The sequence below is a fragment of the Pelecanus crispus genome, chromosome 8 (genome assembly GCF_030463565.1).
Source record: "Pelecanus crispus isolate bPelCri1 chromosome 8, bPelCri1.pri, whole genome shotgun sequence".
In the NCBI taxonomy this organism is placed as follows: Eukaryota; Metazoa; Chordata; class Aves; order Pelecaniformes; family Pelecanidae; genus Pelecanus; species Pelecanus crispus.
Window position 1 is genome coordinate 44266484 of NC_134650.1, and position 22784 is coordinate 44289267.

Sequence of the window (22784 nt, forward strand, 5' to 3'; positions counted from 1 at the left end):
AGGGTGTAGTAGTAATGACAGTCTTAGTGACATGTAAACACAAAGGGAATGTTTGCATAGATCAGGGCCTATAGTTGCTTTTAGACTACGATGTAGCTCTCTTTTCTTTATTCAGACATGGTACTGGGGAGCAGACACTCACTGTAGCTATTGTCTGCTGCTGACAATAGGTGAGACGAGTGTGGTAGTTGTATTCCTGACACCTCCCGACACCTCCGAGTATGTAATAATAATAGAGTGATCAAATGGTCTAAAATCAGCAAGAGAAGTTACATAATAATTGATGCTTTCACACTGGAATGAAAGGTTTCTGCAATACTGTTTAATTATGAGGAACAACTGAATTTTTTTCCTGAAAGAAAAAAAAAAAAAAAGAAATTATATACCTTGGTCCAGAAGGAAAGCTGAAACATAGCTTGCGTTTTTTTAAAAAAAGGTATGATTTAATGGCATTTGACAGCAAGTATCTTCCTTGGGATATTTTGATTTTTATTCTCCAGTTGTATTCAAAATTATTATAGTATTTCATACTTATAGCACAGCGGATCTGGAAATGTTTTTTCTCCCAAACCATGAGCATCTAGTGAGTTGCTGTTGCAGATCAACATGCCATTCTGTTCCAAGCAAATTATACTCAGGGAAATGTCTTTGTTGGTAAAAATCAGTGTGGGGGTTACTAACTTCAATGGTGTTATATCGTTTATGATAATTAAGGATTTTGTTTAGAATACTGAATATTTGCTCTCTTCCCAGAGCTTTTTTTTGGTAGTAGCCTAAGAATAATAATTTAAACGGAAATATCTCAGATTAAACGGAGCTTCAGTCGCTGTTCTGTCCTAGAAATTCATGATGTCTACCCAAGGAGAAATTCCTTATTAGTAACATTCTCAATGTAAGGATGCTTTCTTAAGTGAATTTAATGTCTGCACAAATACTGTGGTGCTTATGTGTAAGAGCCGAGATGCACATCTTTGTACAGTGAGTGAGTGAGCAGTAAACAAATAGTTTTTCTCTGCAGATTTCTAATATTTCTCAAAGGAAAGGGAAGCTTGTCACCCCATTATGGTTGTCAGCCTTCTCCAGAATGATACAAATTCAATGGCAACTCTAAATCCTAATTTGCATATCAGTCCAAACTGATAATTTTACACAAAATACTGGAAACATGCACATACAGTTCTATTTCCATGTAAAATACAACAAAAATATCCATGTATATCAGCCCTATAGTTATGTCAGCATTATGAAGAATGAAAGTCTTGATCCTATGCATCCTATGTATTAAATAGTTACAGATTTCCTCTTGATGGGAAACAAATATCTCTGGCCAGGAAAACTATTTGTATCAAGCACTTCGGAGTAATTTCTTTCCTTTTTTAACAGCAGCTGCTGAAGGAGAAAATTTAGTCTTCCTTTTGCTTCCAGATATACCGATGAACTATAGGTCTTCTGGAGGGAGTAAATAGGTATTGATTTTCTTCATAACGGAAGTGCATTATTACAGTGATTAAACTGTAGACCTTCCTTTATATTATATAAAAAATTGGAAATTGGTGAGATAAAGAGGACTTAGGTTACAAAATTATTTGGGTTTTTGTATTCATCAAACTGTAATTCAAGCTGTGAATGCAAAGCCTCTGTGTATATTGCCCTTTTTACGCAGCAGCAATTGGCATTTAAAATAAATGCTGATAGTATAATTATAAAAGCATTATGTCTGTTAGAGCTGTTAATAGTCACATTGCTTAATTTTTTTTTATTCTACAGTTGTCAAAATCCTGACAGCATACTCCGGAACAATGTTAGATTATATGTTGATATTGTTACTCAACAAGAACATTGATTATGTCCTAATAGGACATATTCAGTACATGCTATATGCAATTATCATCTTAAATCAACACAAGCATTTATTTAGCATGAACTGAAATTATTTAAATCCTAAGAATTTTTCGTTCTGGTTAGTATTATATTATAAAGGCATTAGTAACAACTATGATATGGTAGCACACTACTGATAGAGTATTATGCATGAATACATAGTTTATAAACAGAATTATAAATAGAAGGGTTGGCGCATTGTTATAGAAAATACGAATATCTGCAAAATAATAAAAAAACTCTCTATTGGTAATAAGTATTAAGATAGTCTGAAAAGATACTTAAAACCCTCACAAGAGTTTTGAACATTCTGTACGTTGGCTTCCCAAACAGTGTTCGTTTTGATCTTAGCAACTGAGTACTTTATGTGAATTCGGGAATTTCTATTCTCCCCAGGTTTTTTTAGATGAAGCACTGAAACGCCAAATGAAGGCTTGGGTGTTGTGATACAAAGCGTGCCCTTTTCTGCACACACAATTCACAGGTGTCTTACAGTGACTGGAGAGCACTGGATGAAGACCTGGCTAAAGACACTTCATGGGGGACGCCCAGCCAGGAGGAAACACTGAAGAGATGTTTTCTGGAGTCCTGGTGTTTTCCAGACTTTGGTGTCTATCTGCAGCTTTTAGCTGGGTACTCATGTGAGGCAGGGATTCACAGCCTGAAATCCTTAGCAAGATCCTAAAATTCGCTAAAAGAGAAACTAGGAAATATACTGAGTTGGGTAGCAGGCTGATGATGTGAATAAATACAAAAGGGAAAAATTATGTTTGCCAAAATAATTCTTTTTCAACCCCCCCTACATATAGTTTAAATACTGGTAGTAAAAACAATGTTGTGAAGATCTACATGAAAATATGTTCAACTCCTGTTTAAATACCTTCAAATTACAGATTAAATAACAGACTAAAGTAGCCTAAAATTCTGAACCCAGTCCATCTTCACATGTTACAAAGAAGATTAAGCCTTGATCCAAATTCTTCTTAGTTTAGCTTCAGCGTCGCAAATGGATTTACAAATACCCCATAGTGTGTCCTTCCAGAAAATATATTATCTCCTGAAAATAACTAGATAGTTATATTGGAAAAAAAGAAAGTGTTATTTTAGTAAATAGGTTTCCCAATGTATATTGTATCTGTCTGACTCTAACAGTGACCACGATTTCAATTTTCAGCCAGAATGAAGTGCTTTTCATACATGTGCAATCTATGTGCCAGCTTTATAGATTAGATTTAGTTATAACTGCTTCAGATGTCAATAGCAAAAAGAGGTCTTTGTTACAAGAGTTTTCTCATGCTCTTCTTTCCAGGGAATCTGCATTACTTATTCTGCTTTTCTTTATATTCAAATAAAGAGTCTGACCAAAATTTTTGAACTTCAGAAGTTAAGCAAAACTAGATTTTTTTTTCCTACCTCCTCCCACAACCAAAGGTCAAGTTGCCAGAGCCATTGAATCTAGATAAACAATTAATCCTTCGCTGCTAGGATGTGCTGCTTTAATATACAGTGCCAGAATGTGATTTCTGTTCCTCACTTTGGCGTTACTTTTTGTGATCTTTATCAAGTCATTGAGGTCTTCAGCGTTAGTCATGCACCAAGGTACATGCACGAGGGAGCACTGAGCTCCTGAGATCATCAGTGCAGACAAATACAGAAATAGCTCCTCTCCTTCGGCTCTATGGCCGTGATGCTCCAATAAAGTAGACTCTTAATTGAATGTCTAAAGATAGACGGAAAAAACCCAGGCCTCAGTGAAAACATCAGCTTCCTGAGCGGTTGCACTTCCTTACCAGATAAATAACCAAGGGGAGATACATTGGTCACACTTCTAGACATCTTTGGACATCCGAAGTTGCAGAGAGGGGATTTTGTTGTTCTAGCAATGCCAGGGCTCTGAGATTTCATGTACATAACTGGAAATTCAGGACTTGGACAAGGTTGAAAATACCAGTGGTCACCTAAGGGTCCTAAACCTTTCTCGTAATCATGCAAGTTGTTCCACTTGTTTCCATCTTGCATTTTGAGGCTTACTGTACTGAAGATGCTGTCAATTCCAGCTAAATTTAAGTGGCACATGAAGGCCTTACAGCCTGGTGGTGTGAAATACTAGCCATGGCTTGCTTCCTTAAGTCACTGATAGTTTTTTATTGTATCTGTAGGAAATATTAAAAGATTGAGACTCAGCAGAAAACCGTCATTATCTGGTTTCATTCAGCACTACCTAAAAGTAATCACTTGGTTTGTTCCACCTGTGTGTATCTGCACTGAACTGTTTATTTCCCTCTGTTGTGATTAGATCCTGCTGGCTTTGTCAGGAATCTGAAATCTGAAAAAGTGCCTTTCTGGCCTCTCGTTGCGTATCACTGCTGAACCGGTTATGTCCAGGCAGCAGGGGAGTGAAATCGGATAGGAATGTTAACACTGGTGAGAATGGCAGTGGGTGGACCTTCAAAGAAAAACACTCAAGACACAGCTCACCTCCTTGGCGAACCAAACAATTCGCCAGTGTCACCCCTGCCGTGGCTAAATGACTAGAGTGAAAATTTATGGGGAAATGAATAGTTCTCCTGCTGTAATTATACAAACCCTCTCAACAGCGTTACACTCCACAAAGTCACAGTTGATAAATAATAAGGCACACAAACAGCGACTTAATGTTCATTTATTAAAATAATCTATTATCCTTTTTAGCTGTTCATCCACTTTGTTGAGAGTTGTTACATATTTATATTGCTAACATCTCACTATCCAAATGGTATTAATTGGATTGGTTTTGCAAGAGTGCTTCGGGGGCTAGGTCACTGCTTCGAGAAGCAGGGGGCCTGGGGTTAGTGACAGGCAGTGTCATGGCAGGACAGCAGTGGGAGCAACGGTGGGGTCCCAAAATGCTGCCAGTAGCGGGTGCTGCATTTATCCCTATCCTGCACAGTGCGGCAGGGATGGAGAAGGTAAAGGAAGGCTGCCTTTCTCCTCCGCTGCCCTCTGCCAGCAGCACTCATTTCTCCAAGATGGGAGTGAGCGCAGGGAGAGACCGCACTGGGGGCAAAGGCCTGAGCCCTCTGAAGAGGGAAAAGACGAGGAGCTGCCGCGACAGCTTGCGCTGCAGCCCCTGCCCTGGGGCAAGCCCCCGGCGCAGCCCCTGGCCCTCCGCAGTGCCGTCGGCTGAGGAACGGCGTTCGTAAGAGCACAGGGACCCATGCTCTGCCCACAGATCCCCGCTCCCGTGCCCCAGGATTTACCACCAGTGTGATAAATCACACGGATCCAAATAATTGCGACTAGTGCCTGAATTGACTGGGCTAGAAGTATGAGAAATGCTAAAAAGGCCTTTACGTGCAATCTCCTAGTGTAAAGAGAGCATCTGATGGGAACACGGCTCAGCTCTTGGGTTTGGATCTGTTAGGAGTTGCTTTCTCTAGCAAAGCAAATATTTGGTGACAGAACTAGATGTAGAAAGTGCTGCATAGCAGGAAAGTGTGAAGTATTCATAATGATATGAAACACTACTCAAAATTCAATGTTTTTCACATTCCGTTGCGAGCTTAAACATTGGACTCCTGTCACAGAAATTTCTGCTGCAGTAGACACAATTTCTAGCATAAATGGGCTCGCTTTCAATAGAAAATGGGACAGTTTTCAAAGGAAAAAAGGCCAATTTGTGAGTAAAAATGGGCCTCTTTTCTGAGCAAAGAGGCTTATAAACATGAAGTGATAAATGGCTTTGCAAGTTTTCCATACAATAATAACAACTTCCTAATCAAAATAATGAAAAAGTTGCATCTAGGAGAGGGGAGAGAAACTCCATTCGGGTTTTAATACATTGAAAACATTTTAGAAAATAAATATTTGAAAACTGTAAATTTTGTTCCACTCTCTAATCAGAATTTGTGCTGGAGACATGTCAGTAATATTTCTTTGCATATATTTATATGGAGTTATAATTCAAAATCCTGTTCGGAGTTTGCTGCCTTCTGAGATGAATTGCATGCAATAATGTTATAAGACTTAAGGAAATACAGTTCTTAGGATCCCCTAAGTGGCAGTGGCATCTGATTTTCTAGTAGTCCATATGTTTTGGGAACTAAATATATCTTCTGGCTTGACTCATTGATTTTACATGCAAATATATTGTTTCATAATAGCTGATCTGATGAGCAACCAATACGGTTTCTTCTCTCATGGCCTAAAAACGCTTCAAGATCTAAGCACTAAGGCCTTGGGATCTCCTTCTTACACACGCTCCAAAAAAGGTGTTGTGATGTACCCAGGAAAATGCATAATGCAAAATGCACTATTTAGTGAATGCTTTCAAATCAGTTAGCTACAGAGAAGATTGTGTGGCCTGAGAGGTTGCTTTGCAAAGCTAGAGATGAGAAATAAGTCTTTTAAAATTTTAAATAGCGAGATACAGTCTGGGGGATGAATGGATTGGGAGCAGCCCTGCGGAGAGGGACTTGGGGGTACTGGTAGATGAAAAGCCAGACATGAGCCGGCAATGTGCGCTTGCAGCCCAGAAGGCCAACCGTATCCTGGGCTGCATCCCCAGCAGCGTGGCCAGCAGGTCGAGGGAGGGGATTCTGCCCCTCTGCTCTGCTCTGGTGAGACCTCATCTGGAGCCCTGCGTCCAGCTCTGGGGCCCTCAGCACAAGAAGGACATGGACCCGTTGGAGCGGGTCCAGAGGAGGCCACAAAAATGATCCGAGGGCTGGAGCCCCTCTCCTACGAGGCCAGGCTGAGAGAGCTGGGGTTGTTCAGCCTGGAGAAGAGGAGGCTGCAGAGAGACCCACCTTATTGCAGCCTTTCAGTACTTAAAGGGGTCTTATAATAAAGATGGGGACAAACTTTTTAGCAGGGCCTGTTGTGACAGGACAAAGGGTAATGGCTTTAAACGAAAGGAGGGTAGATTCAGACCAGATATAAGGAAGAAATTTTTTACAGTGAGGGTGGTGAAGCACTGGAAGGGGTTGCCCAGGGAGGCAGTGGAGGCCCCATCCCTGGAAACATCCCAGGCCAGGTTGGCCGGGGCTCTGAGCACCCTGGGCTGGTTAAAGCTGTCCCTGCTCGCTGCAGGGGTTGGGCTGGGTGGCCTCTAATGGTCCCTTCCCACCCAAACTATTCTATGATTCTGTGTTCTCTGCTATGGCATAAGCCCTACTTCAGCTTCCTTGTTTGTGCTTTATAAGGCAGTGTATGGGTGGTAGACAGATCACTGTGCTGCTATACAGAGTTTCACACCAGTTGTCTCCCTGCACGTTAATTCTCTGGAAAAGTGTTAGATGAAGGACATAAGATGAGTGATGTCAGAGATGTGTAGCCTTGGTTCTTGTAAACACAGTTGGCTGATAGAGCAGGTCTGAGGTTAAAAAAAACCCTCTAGCAGTGGTGCCCTAGCCACCCTTTCAGGCATCATTATGTCACTTTGTCCCCGAGATACAGACTTATTTTTCAAGGAAGGTTTGAAAAAAATATTCCTGAGCACACGTGACATTCTTACCATATAGTTTTAAAGGTGACTGCAGCACTTTCCCATCTGTGTCCTCCATTGATGATGTAGCACATATGGTCTTTGAGCAGATGGTTCCATATAAGGCAGCCATACAAATGGGGAAACTATTCATTTTAATTAGGTGCCCAGTCTTGTCTCCAGTGAAATCCATGTCAAAATTCTCTACGAGTTCCATGGGAGCAGGTTCTGATGCTGATAATAGCTCCCTTTCACAGGATGTGTTACTACCCCGTTGTCCAGCTTACAAACAGATGTGCTTTCATGCCTGATGGGAGAGGTAAATTAGAAATGCTGTAACGTTCCCATTGCACAGCAGTGGCCGCAAATTTTTTTTCAAAGTTATGGCTGTCTTTCAGGGGAGGGAAATTAAGGATGGCTTTTGCTATGGAGCTGTGCTGTCTGGTTCTACAATAGGTAGGCAGTCAGATAGGTAACCATGACATAGGAATCGCATATTATAGATGTAAATCATTAATGTTACTATACGCATTTGCTTTGTACAATAATTGGCAGTCATTGCCCATTTTAGAAGCTGCTTTCTTGTGTCTTACAGTGAAGCAAACTTAGATTACCATTCTAAATGTTAATACACAGAACAAATGCGATTTAATAAAATAAAGTGAATTTATATGTAGATTGTGACATTAGTATTTAATTACCTACCCGTCATAACACTGATGAAACAAGCTGCTAAATATTGGTGCACTGAAGTGAGAGCTTACTCTTTAAGAGCAGGTATATTTTAATTTCTTTCCTAATCTCCTTAAATAACAGGATAGATTATGTACTGTTTACCAATATTCACCTGTATGCAGCTGAAGCTCCTAGAAGCTGTGCTGTTTTGGTAAAACACTGTGCTAACAGATCCATGTCTATGCTATGTTTTATCAGGCCAAATTAAGTTTTAGATTTTTTTATTATTATTTTAATATGAATTAAAAGTGTTATGTAATCTGTTGTGGCGGGATTTTTTAACCTTTCCTTTTCTGTTATTTTTTCAGACTATGGAAACTCCAAAATACGAGCTAGTTATAGAAGCTAAGGATATGGGTGGTCTTGACGTGGGACTAACTGGCACAGCAACTGCCACTATTCTTATTGATGACAAAAATGACCATCCACCAGAATTTACCAAGAAGGAGGTAAGACTTTGCCATCTGTGTTCTACAAAATGGTGCATGTAAGTGTAATTAGCTTGTTTCTAAATATAAAAATGTTCCTTAATGGAAGAAGATACTTAAAGACATCTTTTTAGCTCAATGTGACAGACTTTCCTGGAGCTGCTATTTACTTCTTTTACATTAATAAATCTGTATGCATCATTTCCTAAACAAAACGCAACCACAGATTAAAAATTTATGTCAAGAGATATCATTCAGAGGTTGGCTAGCAAGATGATAACCTGTAAAATAAGTCTGCTAGCGGTAACTTTCTCCTTTTGCTCCTGTGGAGGAAAATAGAGAATTCCCTCCTGCCTATGTTCTAACTTAGGGCTTTTGAGGGTCAGGAACATGGATGAAAGCAACATGTTTTGTCCTAGCTTCAGTACTTCACCTGTGAGACAGCTGGTGTTCTGCAATGAAAGCTCTAGTCCTAAAAATTTTACCTTTAACATACAGGTGGAACTTGCAAGGAAAGTTGCAAAGAATTCCACTGAAGAATACTGAAAAGTGTGAAAAAAACCCAAATCAAAACAAATATTCACTGCCTGCAGGAGAGTTTAATAGCGCTACGGCAAAGTTCCTGGTTTCAGCCAAAGCAGCTACCAAATTTCCTGCCCTTCCCGCACTGCTCCTTTCCCTCTCCTACATTTATTATTAGTCTGGGTGGTTTTTGGTTTTTTTGTTAGAGTTTGGTTTTTGGTTTTATTTTTTTCCTCTGGTATCTGGAAAGAATTAGAGAGTGCCAAAAGTTTTACCTAATAACAGCTGGTTTGGATTTTGCTGTAAAAGTTTTGTGAGGCTCTGTAGATTTTAAGGAATATTCCCAAAGATGAGAAGTAAGCATGAGGGATGCTGATTTTAAGGTAATTTTAGAAGAAGAAAAGGAAATCCTATTGCTATAAAAAGTCTTGGTTTTCTCCTTAAGGTATGTTTTTACCCTTTTTTTTTTTTTTTTTTTTTTTTTTTTCCCCGGCCTAATTTTAGTAGTTCAACAACAGATTATTTTGGAGCAAATCACTGCAATTTTACTGGCTTAATTATTTCTTTTATAAATGCAAACTGGATAAGCAGGTTAAAAAAGGATGGAGAAGGTTTAGGAAAAAAAAGGAAGAAGAAATAAGAAACAATGACAATTTTGCCAACAGGAATATTATTTTTCTGTGGCAATAGCTATAATTACTTGAGTAAAATGCTTTGGCAAGAGCATTTCAGTCACCTAAAAAAGTGCCATGGAGAGCCTGATCCAAATTTTTCCGGGTACATAGGTGATAACTAAGTGGCTTTGATCAAACCATTAATTCCCTTAGAATTACCCTTTAGATCAGGCTTTTAATGTTCTGAAAGCTGTTTCCTGACAACCAATAGTTAAAATATTGCATTTTTTTTAGCCCTCTGGAATATAACAATGTAAAAGGACAACTCGGTGTATTTAGAAATATGAAGTAATTTTATTAATGAATAGTGATAGCAATTCATGTCATTCAGAGTCCTACCTACTTGATTTCTAAACTTTCAGATTTTTTCCTTCGAATAAATCTTTTTGTATTTCCTGTTTGACTTAATAGTTTTCTCTGTTAATTTGGGTAAGCATGTTAAAAAACTGGGGTGCCTGCTTATCGCCAGATGTTCTGTTAGGCAGTGTCTATTTCTGTGGAAGTTCAGAAATGTTTATAAAGTCAGTTCAGTCAGTAATACTAAAAGGTACTCTGTACCCTTGAAGGTCTGGTGGTTTCACTATAGAAATAAAATAGCAAGTGTGAAGAGACAGCATTATGTAGCTTTCTTTGAAAATGCCTGTCTTACACGTTTTTCTTGCACTTTTTATGACATACAAGTTTTCCTATAGAGACATCTCTCTTTTTTTAATACATTGTGACATGGTTTTGAACCTTTCATTATTTAGAGATGTTAGTGACCCCAGAAACCTTCCCTCTGCCTTGCTAAGTGATATTCTTATTCCATGCATAAGGCAGGAAAAATCAGTCTTTAGATGTATGGTGTCAGGACCCTTTAGAAACATATGCTCTATTTAAAATAAATAGTGTAAGAGGAGGGAGAGTGTGTATTAATAGAGCTAATGCCACTTTATTTGGCTTACTGCTTGAAGTACTTCATTACAGTATTTTAATACCAGTCGCGTACCACATGCTGCAATACTATTGATTTGAAGAAGACTTGGAAGAATAAGACATATTCTACAAGATAACTTTTATAGTAGAAAGCTCAAATTCAGTACATCTGAAGGTTTGATTTCAGAGTGCATCTTCTTTTATTTGCTTTGAGACTGGCTGCTTTAGGACTGGGTTTTTATGGTATTGACATGTTTTCCCAGCTATCTTCCTTCTCTTTAAAGGTACTTTTTCTCAATGCCTTTTTCCCTTTTGTAAAACAAATGCTTATTTACTGGCCTGTGTTTTCTTCTGATAGCATAATTTCTGCCTAAAATAGCTCTGCCTTTATTTGTCATATGCTGTTGATATAGCTCGATTAAGCCAAGTTGTCAACGTGTTCTCTTCATCTGTAAACACAGTGGCCAAATTCCTTCCTGGTCTGACACAGTGAAAGCCAATGAAGTTATGGAAACTGGATTTGTTCAAAAGTCTGGACACTGTATAAGCACAGCACTGGATAGCCCAGAGTGTGCACTAAACGGTGTTTTGTAGAATGTAGAATGCATTGTTATATATCTCTCTCTCTTAATAAAGATATATATGATTTCAATAATATTAATGACAAGACAGAAGTTTAATGATATTTTCATAGCTTTCTCCAAAGTTGAATATTTCTATATTTCTACATATTTCTATTTCCAAGAAGTCTTATATGTGATAACAGATATTTCTTGGAGTCCTCAGTGAAAGACAATCTCAGCCATGTGTGAGCATGTCTTGTCCATTGAAGATGAGTTTTATCTTTTGACACTTGACCAATTCCTTCCTTGTTTTTTCTCCAGAAACAAGTTTATGGATCTACCCCTAAGCAATGATACGTTTCTGTGCACTCCTATTTACTATATTCCTTGGAGGTCAGGTCCTTGCATACCTATTCAAAATGCTCATTAATGGGCTTTACTTGATGTTTTCAGAAAGGTCTAAATGCTCCTTTGTTGCTCTACACGGTTTTGCAGTAGTCTCTACTGGGTTTATGTAGATCTTGCTGGAAAAGCGGGTATTTGTCTAGTGAATCTGTTCTTCCATCTGCTATTTTTTTCCCCTGGCACACCACACCCATGCTATTCTGATGCAGTTGCAGCCTTTGTGCTTAGGGAAAAATTCATTGATAGTGTGTCAGGGCAGAAGAAGCTGAGCAAACCTGGCTGAGATCCAACATAGCACTTCCATTAACTTCAGAGGAATAGTTTAAGCCCTTGGGGTTATAAGTATGTGTCAGGTACTTTGATGGGTTAATGTATGAGACACTGCTTTGTGGGATTCAGCCCAGTTAATTATCTTGCTACTGCCCCATCACTCTACACACCTCCAAAATATCTGCCTTGTTCTATTTCACATATATACTTACTCTTACTCTTCATAATAGGCCCTGAGCAGTGCAAAAATCCATTCAGATGTGCAAACAGTACCCTGTTCCCTTCAGGGGTTTAAATAATTTCATCTTTAATGCCTAAAAGAGCAATGTTTTAAGAGCTCCTCCAAAAATCCCAGGTGAGGTAACAAGGTCTACCTTTTGAAAGGTCACAGTGGCCGGGATATTGTGCCAGATTTAAATTATACAGAATGAAAATAGAGATACTTGTGAAGTTAGTGGCCTCTTTTTCAGTAAGTTTTTAAAATTTACAACCCTATTTCTATAACGTGAAAGAGTTTTTAAATTAATTTTGTGAATTATTACTGAATACAACGTGTATTTTATATCACAAAGAGCAGTTTGGCATTTCCTTTCCAGCAAGTTAAGGGCTTAGGCTCAACTTTTGTTCAGCAGCAAGGGATTACTTATGTGAAAGTAAGAAATGAAGCAAAGCAAGGAGCAGGAATTGGTCATTCTGGAAAATCTGGTACCTGGTTTGTGTACTGCAGGATATTCAAACTGTGTGGGAATGAGTTAGACTGAATGAATGCTACTGGTGTTGAGTATTGGTTTTATACCTAGCACATTAAGAAAAATGAGAATTATTTTCTCGTGTCACTTTAACAATTGGTGACAGACCACTGCAGTGTTGTATGCCTGCAAAACAGTGATTTTAGTCTACAGTTAATGTCACTGTGGTTGAAGTGTGATGAAAAACTAGCAATGTAGCATCTGCTGGAAGCCACAAGCTGGCAAATACTTCTCTTTTATCTGTTCCTGTAGGCGTGGTTCTGCCCAGATCTTCCCTAAGACCCAGTGGAGGAAAAAACATTGTTTCAACATGACAACAATATGGATGTCACCCCTTACTGTCTATTCTTCCTCCTCCAAAAAAATAGTACAATGAATCCTAATTTTGGTCTTATACCATTATTGAATGCAGAGTATATGCTCAAAAATGGGATTCCACTGAGTATATTTGCTTCCCTCTTCTGGCTTCTATCCTGATTTTTTTAAAGTATCTGTTCCCAAGGAAGAAGCTTCCGTTGCTGCTCTTCAGTAATACTTTATTTTTCCTTAATATTGGATATATTGTCTTTCCTTAGTAAATGCTATCAGGCGCTTGAGAGGTGAATGCAGTGATGTGGCTTAAGGGGATGATTTTTCTACGGTGTACCTAATTCTCACATCTGTCCTTCACCACAGATTTGGAACAGCAGCACATCCCTAGTCATACATTGAAAAGTAGTGGGACTTGTCAGAGTGCTCTCACTTGCTCATAAGAAAGAGAGACTTCATTTCACCAGGGAACAGTCTCATTCTTGAGACAATTCTTCCTTCTGCCACTTCCATCGTCACCTTCAACTTCATTTCTGGGACAAAGCAATGTAAAATAGAAAGAATTCTGTCACATCAGGAGAGTAGGATTTGGGAAAATATTTTTCCTAGTTTAGATTTTAGGAATATATGATCTTAGAAGTGAATTTTCCAGTTAAATAAAGAAGTTTGCCTCCTCTGAACAGAATAAAATTTGTGTAATTTGACAAAACTTTGCCACAGTGAAATTTGAGATAATAGTGCTGTGAGTCTTAAGTGAAAAATATTATTTTGCTTACATTTTGAATACCTACTGATAAATGGTTTATACGAGAGTAATAAATGACTAATGTGTGCTTTAATAAATGATTCACCAATTCCTATAGAGACCCGTAAGTGAATAGGTTGCTTGTCACCATGATTTATGATGACTTCCAGCACTGTCTTCTGATTCAGTTGCGCTACCCACTGGGGTAAAACAGCCCCTGGAGTACAATATGTATCTCCGTCTGCTCGTGGTTCAAAGAGGATATGAGACTTTCAGAGCACCATCTGGAGAGATTTATTTTTCAGCTCAGGCTGTTGAGAAACACGCTTGTAGCGTTGAGGATCCCTGTCTTGGTATTGGCTAAATCATACTGAGAACCAAATACAGAGCTGAAGGCACTTTTAAAGTTCCTCCTGGCTCTCTTTTCCATACTTCTTTTACAAACATCTCTCTCTCAGAAACAATATTGTTATGTTCCATGCTAGACATACCTCACCGACACAGACCAGACCTGTCATTCAGCTTGCACATTTAAAAACAACAACAAATCTCACCTCCCCTTCTTCTGTGGTCTGCAAGTCAACCCTGGTCCTTCTCATCTTGTCTTACAGGGAAAATGTTGTCCTTTGGGACTCCTGATTAATCTTATTCCTTTCTCTGTGGGTCTTGCCGGTGAGCTGGACCCTACCTTTGGACACTAACAATTCTGTTAATGGTAGATGATTCCCTTGCAACTCCCTCCCCAAGACCCTTAGATCTGATTTGGAGAAATCACTAGTGAGGACCATAGTTGTGTGCAAAACTGAGCAAAAGACTTTCGACTAACACGCAGTTCAGGAGCATGGCCCGGGTACCACCCCTCTTTCACTTTCCTGTTGGGAGGGAAGTCAGTGTGTAAACCAGCCTGAACAGAGGCAAAAGACCAGCAGACCAAGGTGAGTTGGCTTTTTCCCATTTCACATTCCATTCTCTCGTGCTGGATGTTGGAAGGCCAGGCGACTGAGCTGAGGTACTTGAGCAGCAATAACCAGATCTGAACAGATGAGAAGAAGCCGTTGCCTGGCTAATAGTTAAGAAATAGAGCTGTACTATGGCCTAAATGTTATGGGAACCAGTCTTACATTCTAGCAGCCTGTTCAAATTGGAGCAGACTGTCTCCAGTACTGCTTTGTCACGAGAAATAGTTTTGTGGAATGGGTAAAAGCCTTTTAGCAAAATCACATGAACAAAATGCAAATTTCCATTTGGCTCCCATTTTTGGGCTGTGAGACAGTTTGCATACAGAGAAAGCAGAATTCATACAGAAACTCAACAGAGCAGGACAAAGCCTCTACAGCTGTTAGTAAACTTTGGCATAAAGAACAGCTTCATGATGGCTAGGGTTCATCAGAGATGAGCTCTTTGGCCATCTTTTTTTTTTTCTAGAGCTGTAAATACAGCTAGTACGGCTCCTGAAGCATATCTTACCCTTCAGAAACCCCCTACACTAGATAAATATTTGCACTGAGCTTTTCACTCAGCTTTACTTCCACTTCATACTCTTGTAGCAGTTCACTTACACAGTTGACATATCTGAAGCTGTGCCCAAAAGCCTCCTTGAAAACAAATGAAAGACATTACCTGGTGTATTTTTCACATGTGAAAGGCAGAATTCAAAGATAATTTCTCTGGTCATGGAAAATAGAGGAAACGGGATCAAGGCAGGATTGCTATTCCTATGTCATCCTTGTAAGATATCTGTCTCGCCTGTTCTTAAAACATCCAGAGATCAAAAATCAAAAGGCTTCTCAGTCAATGAAAATTTCTGCATAGCCTGATCTGAATTTCTTTTGCTAGAACTTAAAAGCATTACATCTTCTGTTATCCTCATAGATATGGAGGACAGATTATGCCCTTAATATCTCTTTTATTCTTGTATAATCAGGACCGTGCATGAAGATGACAACTTTGCAACTCAGGATATATTGTCTATTTCTTAAAATAAATAAATAAATAACCCTTGTGTTAGGCCTGTGATACTCATGGTTTTTCCCACAAACATTAACCTAGCAGTTTTGGTGAAAACAGACGAGATCAAGTTGTCCCATAACTGACTTGTGTTCTTTCATGTTTAAGCTGAGGCAAAGATGTAGATGTATATGTGTTTCTGCTAGAGTCCATTTGCAAGGTATCTATTAATTTAGTTTAAAGAGTATCTATTAGTCAAATGAAAAGCTGTTTATTAAATCCCTGTGAAAGGAAAAAAGCATCTAAATAGTGTTAAATATTTTATTTTCTAAATGAACACTGAGCATTCTGTTTGCACTTCAAAAATAACACAGTATTTGAAATTTTCAGTAAAGGTCTATTAACTGTACCATTTCTTCATGGTTAATAATTGGTCAATACTCTCAGTTGTGTTAAAGTCCAAGGTATTCAGAGTTTTCTTAGTTGTCATGAGCTGCCGAACAGATTTTCAAAATCACATAAGAAGTTTAGGAATCTAAGTATCTAAATAACATAGGCATTTAGACCTCTTTTTTTTCCCCCCTGAAATAATTCTAGATGTCAAAGATAAAAAAGAAGTGCTTAATGGACTTAAAAAATTGGTGTAAAGACATCTAATTCCCAGTAGCGTTTAAAAAGCTGGTTTTAGGAGCATAGATTGCTTTGACCCTCAGTGCAGTTAGGATCCCAAATGTCTGTCTAACTTCTAAACCTAATCACTTTCAAATAACTTGGAAAAATGCCTGTGATCAAGAAGAAAGTTTGTTAATATTTCTGAGTTGTGTTGTGGTGGTACCAAACTAAGAACATCTGGAAGACTTATTTAAACAATCTGGCTGTCTGGATAATGAAATTACCTTTTTGTTATTTATTTTCTCCTTCTTCAATATTGTGTGTTAGTTCTTATCAGAATTACCTGGTTTGAGGTTTCTCATGCTCAGCACCACTCAGGATTGAATTACCAATGACCTTAACAAATACTGTGCTGTAGCATTACAAGTAAGAATAGAATAATTTTGGGGAGAGAAAGAAAAACAAATACACTTATTCAGTGCATTGACTGAAACAGAGGACTGTTCAGCAAAAAACTGGGTTTGGAAGACCACTGTTTCCTGTACTCATCCAGATTCACACTGTGTGCATAATAATTTGTATTCATGTGGCTTTGAGCAAGCTATCTGCATAACCAGTGTAAGCACTTTGTCCAAGAACTTTTGCAAAATATGTTTAACACTGAGTCCATCCACTTATCACATAATTAGAGCTGGATACACTGCATAGCAGTAGGCAGCAGACTTCTACATTTATCTTTGCTTGTGAGGAGTGAGTTCATTGCTTTGTTTCTTTCCACCAAGGTCATGAAATACATGAAGTTGTCTATTTAATCTCCAGATAAACACATTTCAGTGGTACATAAAACAACAGAGTGCCTGCTTTATAATCTGAAAGCAGCTGAGAAACACTTGTATAAGTACAGGAAAGGTTCTATGAATAGAAATGATCATTCAAACAGTGTGAAATTGGGGAGGAACACAAAGGCACTTCACTGCTTCTCCAGATCTGATTTTTCCCCAGCATTCTTGCTTTCCAAGTCAGCTCACATAGTAAACTTGTATTTTTGCCAGTCCTTTTCTTTTCTCTTTTCTTATTTTCTGTGTTGCTTTCCTGCCCTTTGTTTACTTTCCTTGATTTGTTACGATCAGCTGATCTGAGCAGTCCTGATGCAAACTCCTGCGTGGGTCCTCGCCTTTCGTAACCCTTTGGTTATGCTTGGAAGGTCAGCAGCAACTCAGTGGTAATAACAGCAATTCTCACTACAGCTGGTAAATTCTCACCACAAAACCATTCCAATGCTGACTATCCTCTGAAGACTTCTTCCATCTGCTTCTGCTAACAGCAAATATCCAAACACTGCGAGCAACAAAAAAGCCATAAACCCACAATTTATTGCTCTCTTCTACAAGAAGTGAAGGTTAATATGCTTCCTCAATGTGGTCTATGAAGTGTGAACTTTACCATAGATATTAAGGTCTGAATTACAAAGCAAACAGTAGCAATAAGAGTTTTGACTACATCTAGCACAAATACGTTTGGGTAAGTAATCGTGTAGTAGAAATTAAAGAGGAAGGAAGGCTCAGACAAAGGCTCTTGAGAGAACCACGAGCTAAACAAAGATAATGTAACATCTCCAGACCTAGTCTTGGACCACTTATTCAGGGAAGCTATATAAACATAATTATTAGCAGTCATTGCTAGCAATGGCTAGGTGATTTTCCAGTTACAGTTTTTCTCTCCAGCTGGAATTTTGCAGTTGCCTTCAAATCAAATTAGGACCACTTTCTAGAGATTTCAATTTTAAGATAAATTTTAAAATTGGAGTCTTTTTTCCCAAGGAATTTTTTTTTTTTTTTCCCCCTGAATGTGCAGCTGGAACACTTCACGGAAACTTCCTTTAATTTCAGTCTTCTCCAAGAGTGGTTTATAGCATGTTGTCCCTCATTATCTGTCCAAGGAGTTCCACCTTCAACATTGAGTGCAGGCAGGTGACACCCAGACTTCAAAGAAACTTCACACAATTATTTTCAGATCAAGATGTGAAAGAATGCATCAGTTTCTTTTCTCAAATTAACTTTTGGGTTCTGTATTGGGAGCCCTCATTTGCCCATGTAACACCCAATGACTGAACTCCTAAGTTCCACGTGGAAACACTGTGGTTTCCATACATAGTAGTCATTGCAGAGTGGCTCCTAAATCATCATTATCTCCTCCAGCCCAGACAGTATGTAAATCGGTGGAGAGGTCCTGGGAACAGATGGCCAGGTATTACCATTGTGGTGCAACCAGCAAAAATTTTCTGTGGCTTGGAGGGACTTTTATTTTATGTACATAAAGGGTTACAGTTCTTCACATGTGGAATGTGGAATCTTAACAGAAACACCAAGAACTCTAAATCTCCTTGTCTGACACAGCACAGCTGATTTGAGGAGTAATAAATAGCGGAACTGTTAGACATGTAGCAAAATATCACTCTAATCCCATGAGTTAAGAAACCCACACTGTTAATATGCCTCTAGCATCTGTAGGAGTTCTATTTTAAAAGTAGAATTAAACAAGATAACACACTATAGATCTTAACATATTCAATTTGCACCAGACAAAACCCTATTTAATAGCAATTACACAATATGTGTGAGCTGGTATCATAGTTGCAGTTTATATGTGCCAAAGGGATTTATAAAGCTGAAGTATATTCATACAAAAATAATAGTTATATGACTGCTTAGGTCATTCCACTAGAGTGGAATGAGTTTTGCGATCAGTTTATCAATTTCTTCAATGACAAGTGAGATTTTAAGATTTTTGTCAGCAACACTAAAACTGATTTGGCTACTACAGAATTTGCTAACCATCTGTGCATACGAATCAAAATGTCAGGATTATTTAGACAAAATATCTTTTTTCCTTCTGCTCTGAAACATTAAAATAGTGAACCGATAAAAATCAACATGCTAAAAGGAGCTGTACATTTATTCAAGTAAAATTGTTAGTAAGTGCCTGTGAAAGAGACTCATTTGGAAAGCACTAAAATTCTATAGGGCTGATCGTCTCTTGAACTTACTGAAATGAAAACGGTGTTGATACATTTAAGAAAAAAACAGATTAGGGGATTCATACAGAATTCTTTGCGGTTTTAGTCTCTGTTGAGGAAAATGGTTCAGGAATGTAATTTATTCATATCCTTGTACTTTCTACTTTGGCTTATTTCCAGGACTTGTTTGCCTTAGAGTCCCAGATGCTTATTTGCTTAAAGGGTAGCCCTTTCTCTAGCCGGCTGTCTAACAGTCACTTAATATTTATTTGTTTTTACAAATGTTTTCCCCTGTGTTCCCAGTCCATATGTCACACGAAAAAGTATAATCCCAACACTATGCAGAGTATTGATGTTATCCTCGCTTTCCCATTCTAGACTTTGACCCCGTTATGAAACCTCCCTGAATCCCAGCTGGTTACCTGACCCTATGTTTCCCTCCAACACTGCTGCTCTGTGGCCAGTCCTTTTGAGTTTGTGTTCTAACTCCTATTCTCATCTTCCACTTAGCTTGATGCAGCTTTTATAGAGATGTTTTTGTTTGCTTCTCTGCATATTGTGGAAGATTTCTTCCAGCTACTTACTTGCCTAGTCTTCTTGATATTTAATTTGCCCAGTGCTGAAATTTACCGTTGTCTTTTTGCATCATCCTTCAAAATCCCTTCAGCCTGCTCCATCATTCTCTTTTGTAAAAACAAAACAAAACCTCCCAAACCAACCAACCAAACAGAAAACTCTTATCTTTTGGTCTTTCTCCCTTTCAAGGCTACTATTTAATCAGCAGCCTGTAAGGAGACTTCTCTGAACTTAATTATCAACTTTAACTTTTCCTTCCTCTCCAAACTCCTTGAGTCTGTCACTTGACTCTCCGAGCCTGAGCATCCCTTAAATGCCTCTCTGCTCCTGTCTCCAGTTCCTGCTTCAGAACTACTAAGATTAATTTCAGTGATGTATTCATTCACTCCTTTTTGCTGAGTGTGATGTCCCCTTTCTCTCTGTTTTTATTTTCATCAGTTTCCCCGGTGTCTTTTTATGTGGAAAACTCTTCTTCTAGTATTTCATAAAAAGCTATGTTTCTGACCTTTGTCATCTCATGATCCTCTTTCTGTCCCCATGATTTTGCTCCTTTAGTATTACCTCTGGAAGACCTTCCTTTCTCCATTGCTTAATGCTGTCTCCCAGTGAACTCTTCTTCATCCCCTCACTGGCTGCCTCCCTTGGGAACCACCTTTCTGTTTTCATGACCTAAACTGACCGTTTGCTTATGACTCGCAAAAGTCCATGTAACATTCTTTGCCTGCCTTCTATAAATCGAGCATCATCACTGTCTGCTTCCACACGTTGTCTCATTTTTTTCTTTTATGCTTTATTTCCTCCTCTTCAGCTCATTTGTTTTGACCGCGTTCAGTCACTGAGGCCAGCAGTGCCCATACGTTATGTAGTACTGTCGGATGTTCTTAGATCAATGATTCTTCTTCATTTAGAAGACTGATGGTAAGGACAGTGCTGCTGTCCTCAACAAGTTTAAAGGGTTGAAAGCGATCTTTTAGTTCAAAAAAAGTTTGAAAAATCTAAGGAGTTACATGAGAAACTTTCAAAAGATACGTAAGAAAAATCAATCCTGCTAAATAAGCTTAAAGCTAAACCAACAGTTGTCTCTTGCTGAAATAATATCAAGGAAAAAGATTTATCTATAGTATTGATATTCTTAGCTGCCTGTATCCAAGCTATGGCTCCCATCCAAACAGAGTGCTCCATAGAGATGTGAATGCGGGATTAGACTATAATGTAAATCTGGATTTTATACATATGCATATCTGTACACATAGAAACACAGGCCTGCAGATGTTTACCTACCTAAACTGAGGACCAGATGTTTTATTGTCCTAAAATTGCATTTTCTAATATGGATTAAAACAAATATGAAATTTGGTTTGGTTTTACTTGTGTACTTGAAAATAACACAACTAGCATTTGAAAACCGAGAACACTGTACCTGATTAATTGATTCAGTGTTGAACTAAGCTAAGAAAAAAAGTGTATGTTTGAAGACAAATGAAGGGCATGCTTTCTAAGCTAGCAGCTCTGACCTTTTCAAGTTTTCCATCTTAAATAATAATTGAAGCCATGAGTAAATAAATTCAACTTTGCCTGCAGATGTTGAACTCTTCAACGTCCTTTTACTCTAACATAGCCACTGCCTGATATTAATGGCAGGAACAGTTTTATCATGCCCCATGCTGGGGCTGACTGGCAGTCTCAAGGAACTGTTTTCTTTCCTCCAGCCATATGATTAAAATGCAGTTCCAATCAATAAATCTGTACGGTTTCTGTCAATGGTAAGTGTTTGCCTAGGGGTCTTCTGTGTCCCAGAGGTATTTCTTTTCTTCAGTTCTTCTGTATTCACGAAAGAACCAAATTACAATAAGTCTTGTTTACCTAGACTGCCTGTTGAGATTGTTTTTGGACTGCCTGCTGGAACTGGAGTGAGCAACACAGAGCATGCGAACGCACTCACATGCTGGTAGATGTAGATGTAGATGTTAGCAGTAAGGTACCTCTTTAGGCAATATTGGGTTCCAGCATAGCCTCTGTTAAGTCTTTGCTTTAGGAAGATTAAATATTTAAGCATGCACTCTTGACTCATTTGGCATGTTAGTGGGAAGCAGCGTAGGGTGGATTACAAAAAGAGGTCTCACATTCTGACATCTGATTTCAGCTGAACTTCAGCACTTCTCAAGGATGTCAGGGTTGCCTGTTTTCCCTTCTCTTAAATGAGGATTATCTCAGTTGATCAATGAGGCAATATGTGAACAACTAATCAGTTTTAGATTCTCTTTACTCTAGTAGCAATTGCTTTAATGCAATCGATTAAAAGGGAATTTTAATGCTCTTACTAATTCTGATTTTAAAGGAAACATGACAGCTATTATTGAACGCTTAATTTATTATTTCCCATGGTGATCAGTTTGGAAAATCAAAACATAAGCTTTTAAAATGTGAACATCCCCTGCAGTCTCACTTGTTTATTTCTTAAATTTGTATGTCATCTTTGTAAATAATGGTAAAATAGAAACTATGAATGAATTGTATTCAGCTCATAACTTTTTCCATTTCTCATTTTTGTGTTATGGGAGATGCAAGAGAAAGGTAATATTCCGGCCTGAATTCAGCAGAAGGTAGTACATGTTTCCATGCATACATACAGCCAAGAAAGGCATCTAGTTTGTTTCTTTAAAAGACTGCTTTCAGAAGGAAGTACTAGACTGTAGATGCCTATAAATGCATACTAGGTAGTAGTCAGCAGAAATAAATGCATTCAGCTACATGTTGCACGCCTGATTATTTATTCAGAAATAATAAGCATGGTTTGTCTACAGTTACGCGGAGAGTTATCTGCGTAACATAGTAAAGCTATTGTAATGTCCTTCCTGGACTAATTTGTAAGTGTTCAAGAAGCACCTTATTCACTTTTAAATGCCCAGAGTCCAGACTATAGGTTGAACCTCACTTATTCCATAAATTTATTTTTCTTAAATTCATAAAGTA

General features: G+C 38.4%; 1 protein-coding gene across 1 annotated transcript in view; it reads left to right on the forward strand.

Annotated features, from left to right (window-relative positions):
* CDH13 (cadherin 13) overlaps positions 1 to 22784 on the forward strand; it is a 498153-nt gene that overhangs the window by 412254 nt on the left and 63115 nt on the right. Inside the window, 1 exon segment of the mRNA XM_075715390.1 lies at positions 8389 to 8529. Within this exon segment, the coding sequence (XP_075571505.1) occupies positions 8389 to 8529 (141 nt within the window).